General features: G+C 53.0%; 1 protein-coding gene across 3 annotated transcripts; it reads right to left on the bottom strand.

The window, feature by feature from the left end:
- Nucleotides 1-4,551: 4,551 nt before the first annotated feature.
- On the bottom strand, nt 4,552-6,503 carry TMEM81 (transmembrane protein 81). 3 transcript variants are annotated; one of them, XM_053998112.1, is made up of 4 exons: nt 6,402-6,503; nt 5,414-5,962; nt 5,324-5,353; nt 4,552-5,293 (listed from the first exon to the last, which is right to left on the bottom strand). In XM_053998112.1, the coding sequence occupies exons 2-4, from the start codon at nt 5,808-5,810 to the stop codon at nt 4,557-4,559; spliced, it is 1,164 nt and encodes a 387-aa protein (XP_053854087.1). In that variant the 5' UTR covers nt 5,811-5,962; nt 6,402-6,503; the 3' UTR covers nt 4,552-4,556. The 3 variants fall into 3 exon arrangements, with proteins under 3 accessions (XP_053854087.1, XP_053854088.1, XP_053854089.1); XM_053998113.1 differs by lacking the exon at nt 5,324-5,353 and having other exon boundaries at nt 4,552-5,299; nt 5,438-5,962; XM_053998114.1 differs by having other exon boundaries at nt 4,552-5,328; nt 5,749-5,962.
- Nucleotides 6,504-7,002: the final 499 nt, after the last annotated feature.

Below are 7,002 nucleotides of genomic sequence, written 5' to 3'. Positions count from 1 at the left end.
CTGTATCCATAAGTTTTCTGCCTTATTGAAGCCATGTATGAGATAACCAGACTGCTAAATTTGACTTTTTTTTTAACTCTGTACAGTGAATTCCGTGGGGGGACGGGGACTGAGGAGTTCAGGGACCAGCATGTTCCACACCCATCCCACCACAGCCAGCTCGGAGCCTTTGTGGGATGGGATTGATCCTTTTTCCCACAACAAAAAAGAGAAAAACCCTGCAGGAACCAGCCCAAGGAGACAAATCCACAGGAGGGTTGAGCTCTGCCCCAGCCTGAAAAGCTTTTTTTACTACTCTGGTGTTCACTTGCAGCCCCAGCCTGGTGCTTGTCTCAGCTGTGAGGTGCAAATTCCGTGTTTTCCCATATCCCATGTGCTTTTTGGGGATTTGTCACCCTGTTTGCCTCTTTGGGAGAAGGGGATCCTTTCCCAGAATCCCTAATTCGGGCACCTCTGCCTAAAAATGGAGGTGTCAATAAATCCAATTTCAGAGGGGCTTAAAGAAGGAATTTTAGAAAATGACAAAATTAAAACAGGAACGGGAGACTCCAGGAAGCCACCACGGGGACAACAAGGAAAATTTGGACTCGGATTCATCTCCCTGCACTGAGAATTCATCCAGCCAAAATTCCAGGCTCGGATTGGGACTGCAAAGGCTGAGATCCAGCCAGGAAGAGGCTCTGGATTCCAGCTCCGACGGCTGCCGGACATCCTAAGGAGCCCCCTCTGCTCCAGAGGCTGGGAAAAGCAGGAATGCTGAGCTGAGCACTCACAGGACTGGCTGGGAATCGATGTTGCCTGTTGAAATCTCTGTCTCCCAGTAAAGCAGTTGACCAAAGTTAACGAGGATTGGTTGGTGTTGCTGCTGGTTCCATCCCAAGGGGGGTTTTAGGGACTTTTCCCTGGCTGTGACTCCTCAATCCCAGATAAAACCGTGCCAGCCTGGGCAATCCCGACCCTGGAATTCCCTGGCTGGGCCCTGAGGTGCAGTTTTCCCTTTAAATGCCAATTCCTCGCCCTTTTTAGCCCAGGTGGTGGCAGGGAAATCCCTCTCCAGACAGGGCAGCTCAGGCTTTGTTAAGCCCTGTTTTGGGCAGCCCCTTCTGCCATTCCGTTAATCCAGGCTTGGGAGAGGCACGGGGAAGGATCTGCACCTGCGGATCCGGCATTCGGACCTTGGGAAACGACAAAAATCTACACTTAAAGCCCTGCCAGAGTCACCAACGGGAGGAAAAGGCTTGGAATCCTCCTTAAAAACCTCTGGGAGCTTCCTAAAATACAGCCCAGGGGTTAAAGGTGTGCAGAGCCAGGGAGAGGAGTGGAATTCAGGGGATTTGGAGGGAGGGTGGAGAGAGGGAGGGATGAAGGAAAGATGGAGAGAGGGAAGGATGAAGGATGGAGAGAGGGAAGGATGAAGGATGGAGAGAGGGAAGGAGCCCTGCCCAGCTCCAGCCTCTGCTGATCCCAAAGATCCCGGAGCTCCGGGCTCAGCTGTGCTGGGGCAGCTCCTGCCCTGTCCCCAGGAGCTGCAGGGACAGCACTGGTCACTCTGTAAGGACAGCACTGGTCACTCTGCAGGGACACCACTGGTCACTCTGCAGGGACACCACTGGTCACTCTGCAGGGAGAGCCCTGGTCACTCTGCAAGGACACCACTGGTCACTCTGCAGGGACAGCACTGGTCACTCTGCAGGGACACCACTGGTCACTCTGCAAGGACACCACTGGTCACTCTGCAGGGAGAGCTCTGGTCACTCTGCAGGGACAGCACTGGTCACTCTGCAAGGACACCACTGGTCACTCTGCAGGGACACCACTGGTCACTCTGCAGGGACACCACTGGTCACCCTGCAGGGACAGCACTGGTCACTCTGCAAGGACACCACTGGTCACTCTGTAAGGACACCACTGGTCACTCTGCAGGGACAGCACTGGTCACTCTGCAAGGACACCACTGGTCACTCTGTAAGGACACCACTGGTCACTCTGCAGGGACAGCACTGGTCACTCTGCAAGGACACCACTGGTCACTCTGTAAGGACACCACTGGTCACTCTGCAGGGACAGCACTGGTCACTCTGCAGGGACATCAGCAGCCAGAGGGAAAGGTGGGAACAGGAATTCTATCCCAGTGGATCAGGGAACGGGGTAACAGCTCCAGGAGCAGAGGATGGAGGAGCCAGGAAGCCCCAAAATCGATTTATGGGGTTGTTTTTGCTGCCACCCAATGAGTGACACCAACGTTCCTTGGCTGAGGGAAGCCTGAGGAGATCCCAGGGATTTCTTCACAACCCCTCTGCTCCCTGGATCTGCCCTGATTGCTTCCTAAAGCTCAGGACCATGGAATGGCGAGCAGACAGAATTCCCAGAAAGTCCAGGATTCCGATGGAGTTCAGAGTTCCTGGGGTTTCCATGGAGTCCAGGGTTTCCATGGAGTCTGTGCCATCCCCGCCTCCAGGTGACGGTGAAAAATTGGGAAAAAGGAGTTCAGGCACCAATTCAGAGCAGAGAGAGACATTTTTTCCCTAAATTTCTGCCGTTTATGGTGTGAATTTAGGGGCAGTGATTAAGAAAAGATGATTTTGCAGGGAGAGAGGGGAAAAAAGGAGGGATGGGGATGCTCTTCCAAGGGTTTTTACTTCCCTACTTGCACTGAGCTCCAACCTGTGCTATTCCCTTTTCCTTCCTTCTCCCTTCTTTCCCCTGTTATGATAAATAACCCCCAATCCTTGATATCCCTTCAAAAAAATCAAAGAGTACCCCCCAAAAAAATCCCATTAAAGGCCCTTTGTGACAGCTGGACCCCAGTGGCCATCCCAGCCCTCGGTCTCCAAATAAAAACTCCAATTATGGATTTGTTTTCCCTGCTCTGAGCACCTGGCTCCCCTCAGAAATTACAAAACCCCACAATCCAAAGATGAAGGAGATTTTTGGCTCCCGCTCCGACTTCCCCAGCAGAGCCGGAGCTTTCATCCCGCTGGATTTGGGAATCCCAGCTGGGCCCAAGACACGGAAATTTCCATGACAAAGAGCAGAGAGGCTCCTGCAGATGGGGCAGCTCTGGACCATTAACTCCCAGCCCGCTGTGATGGGTCATTCCCGATTTTTCCGTGTTCAGGAGGTGAAAAAAACCCGCTGGGAATCAGCTCTGGGTAGTGCCTGGTTTGGTTTTCATTCGAATAAATAAAATTATTTCCCTCCATACCCATGTTTTTCGATATCAAAGCATTTTTGTGTCGTTCTGGTAAAAGGAAAAACTCGGGGAAATTTCAAATTTTAACCTTAGAGCTGTGCTGTTCTTTTCCCTGGATTTGGGTGTCCCTGTAGCTCGCAGGGAAAAAGGGAACAAACAGCAAATAGGAAAGAAAATTGGAAAAAAAGAAAGGGTATTTTATAAGTCTCTCCATGGATTCCACTCCCTGCAGAATTCCTCATTGGAATTATCCAATGGTTTATCCTCATTAATCAGCAGGAAAAAACAGACGATCCCAACCCCACTGAGCTGTTCCCGTAGGGATTTTAGGGATGAGCTCAGCTCTGGGAGGATCAAACACCCCCAGCTCTCATCTCCTGCCTCCCGGTGCTCCCTGCCCTGCACGACCCAGGAATATCCCAGAAAATGTTTTTTCCAGGATGTCATGGAAGGGAATAAACTTCCAGGGGGAAGTGGGGCATCCTTCGTCCCCACAGCTGGGAGCAGACCTGGGATCAGAGGGAAACGACAAAATGACCTCATTCCTCTCACCCCTGACCTGGGGCAGCTCCGTCCCCCCAGAATTCTTGGAAAGGCGGGAGAAATTTAAGGAAATCCGAGGAAATTTGACAGGAATAAGGATGGGAAGTTAAATTAAAAAACCCCAAAGACCTCGAGGTAAAGCAAAGACCCTTTAGAGGAGCTGGGAGCTGTTTGCTGTGGCTCAGGGTGCTGCAAATCCCAGCTGGATCATTCCAGAATTCCACTGGAAGCACCTGCTGGAAATCCAGCACAGGTTCTCCAACCCTGTCCTGACTTTCCAGGCCCCAAAGTGGCCGAAAAGACTCAATAGTAAGTTGTGTCTGTTGAAAAGAAAATATAAATATTCCATTAAGTTCCATGGGATCCATGGAATGTCCTGAGTTGGAAGGGGAGGATCACCAAAATCCAACTGTGGATGACCCCAAGAATCCCACCCTGAATTCCTAATCCACACTCCAAAATGGCCGAAAATATTCAATAATAAACTGTGTCTGTTAAAAATAAATTCTACATATCCCATTAAATAGTCATGAGATCCATGGGATGTCCTGAGTGAGAACGGAAGTTGGAAAATCCAGCTGTGGATGAGCCCAAGAATCCCATCCTGAATTCCTAATCCAGGCTCCAAAATGGCTGAAAATATTCAGTAATAAACTGTGTCTGATAAAAATAAATTCTAGATATCCCATTAAATAGTCATGGGATCCATGGGATGTCCTGAGTTGGAAGGGGAGGATCACCAAAATCCAAAAATGGATGATCCCAAGATTCCCACCCTGAATTCCTGATCCTAACAAAGAGCCCAAGACAGGGAATTGCGTCAATCTCCGTTCATTTCTTGTGCTGCTCTTTTCCTGCAAATCCTGCCCAGGCAGCAGAGCCCGAGGCTGAACAGGATCCCCACGATCACCCCACTCCCAGCTCCCAGCACGACCTCATAAAACCACTGCTTCTCCCAAAAATTCCACCGCTGCTCCGGCTCCGTGGGGCCCGTGGCGTTTCCCGGCGGCTCCTCCCCGTTGGCCGCCAGCTGCTGCTCCCAAGTCAGGGATTTCTGGAAGTCGAGATCCACCAGATCCCTGGGGATCACCCTGAGGCCGAAGTAGATCCTCTTGACGAGCTGGAAGGAGCTCAGCACCTGCACGTCGCAGCGGTAGGTCCCGGAGTGCGACTCCAGCGCCGGCGAGAAGCTCAGGGAAGGGCTGGGATTGCGGAAGGGATGGAACAGGAGGTCGTTGGTGGTGATGAGCCCCCGGGCGAACCTCCAGGTGTAGCCGAAATTGGGTCCCTCCAGGCTGGCGGCGTCCGGGGAGAGGCAGGTGAGCTGGAAGGGCTTTCCCTCGGGAACGCTGAGGTGCCGGAGGCCGCAGATCCACTCGCTGAGGCAGCGCGAGCGCACCAGGGAGCAGTTGCGGCGCTCCCCGGCCGGGCTGACCTCGCACAGCCGCTCCTGCCTCACGCCCAGCCCGCAGGTGACGCTGCAGGGCGTGGAGTTCACCACCACCATGGCCTTCAGCCCCAGCGGGATGAGCTCCGCTCCCGGGGGAAGAGCCGAGCCTGATCCTGCTTCCAAGGGAGGCTCCGAGCCTGATCCTGGTTCCAAGGGAGGCTCCGAGCCTGATCCTGCTTCCAAGGGAGGCTCCGAGCCTGATCCTGCTTCCAAGGGAGGCTCCGAGCCCGGTTCCGAGGGAGGCTCCGAGCCTGGTTCTGAGGGAAGCTCAGATCCCGATCCTGGTTCTGAGGGAAGCTCAGATCCCGGTTCCGAGGAAAGCTCTGAGCCCGGTTCCAAGGGTGGCTCCAATCCCAATCCTGAGGGAACCTCTGATCCCGCTCCTGAGGGAAGCTCTGATCCCGATCGCGGTTCCGAGGAAAGCTCCGAGCCCGGTTCCAAGGGAAGCTCCGAGCCTGGTTCCAAGGGAAGCTCAGATCCCGGTCCTGAGGGAAGCTCCAATCCTGCTCCCGAGGGAAGCTCTGATCCCAATCCCAAGGGAAGCTCCATTCCCGATCCCAAAGGAAGCGCCGCTGGAACGCACAGGGCGCACAGCAGGATCACCATGATGGGGCTCTGCTCCATCTCCCAGGTGTTTTTGTGCCTGGGTTCAGCACTCCGAACCGCCCGGAATCATTCCATGGATCTTCCAGGTTCTTCAGGATGTCTCTGACATCCCACCAGATCTAATCCTTCCACCTGGGAAAATCCTCCCGGATGCGGAGCTGGAGGCACAACTAAAAAAAGACACAGCAAGACATTACTGGATCCAGCAGGGTGGGAATTCCAGGAATTCCATCGGGAATGTTCTTTGAACAGGACAGGAGGATGTTCTGATCCCTTGGATCCAATCCAACCCTGCCCAAATTCCATCAGTTTTGGGTGTGGTCGGCAATTTCAGAGTGAAATTCTCTCCTCTCTGTAAGACTTCCCACATTATTTTAGATGGATTTTATTGTGGATGGATTTCCACTGGAAAAGGAGCGGCTCCAGTTTCATTTTCCCACCAAACTCTGAATTTCCAGCAGGAATTACTGCCGGAATCTCCCAAATAACGCTGCGGAGTGTGAGGAAATCCCAAAATCCCAATTCCTCATGGAGGCCCTGTCCAATCCTCACTTATACAAACACATTCCACTCTGGAGCACTCCCCAAATCCAAGCCCAACATTCCAACCTCTACTGGGGCTGATCCATGGGAATCCAGGCTGGTCTGAGCCGGTTTGGCTCCGCTCACTCCGTGTCCACACCAGGCCCTGGGGCTGTTCCCATGGGAGCAGCTCTGACGTCACAGCCGGGGCACAACAGCCCCAAACATTCCAAGGAAGAACCCTCAGGGAAGGTCCAGCAAATCCTGAGGGCTCTGGAAGATCTGGGCAAAATTCCCAGCCTTGGAAGGAGCCACAGGAGTTGGGAGAGCTCTGATTCCTGAGGGATCCGACCCCACACCTCCACTGATGGAGCCACAGGAATCTTTCCCACGCTGCCATCCCAGGAAAACGCTCGGAAGATTCCGGTGGGATCCATGCGGTGCTCAAGCATCCCCCCCAAAAAATAATGCACTGCTGAAACATTTTTCCCTGGAAAATCCAGGTTTTTTTTGATGGAGGAGCTCCCCACAGTTCTATGGAATCACGTCCTCCATGGTTTTTGACAATTTTATGGAAAAGGCATCCCATAATCAGTCTCCTGATGGGCATCCCTGGATTCCCACAGGGATTTGGGTTTGCCGAGTTCCTCCGCAACCCCAAATTCAGATCTACTTCCCCTCCTCACAC

This window comes from Vidua macroura, chromosome 24 (assembly GCF_024509145.1).
Source record: "Vidua macroura isolate BioBank_ID:100142 chromosome 24, ASM2450914v1, whole genome shotgun sequence".
Taxonomy (NCBI): Eukaryota; Metazoa; Chordata; class Aves; order Passeriformes; family Viduidae; genus Vidua; species Vidua macroura.
The sequence above is the reverse complement of the archived record's forward strand: the minus strand, read 5'-3'. Positions and strand labels throughout refer to the sequence as shown.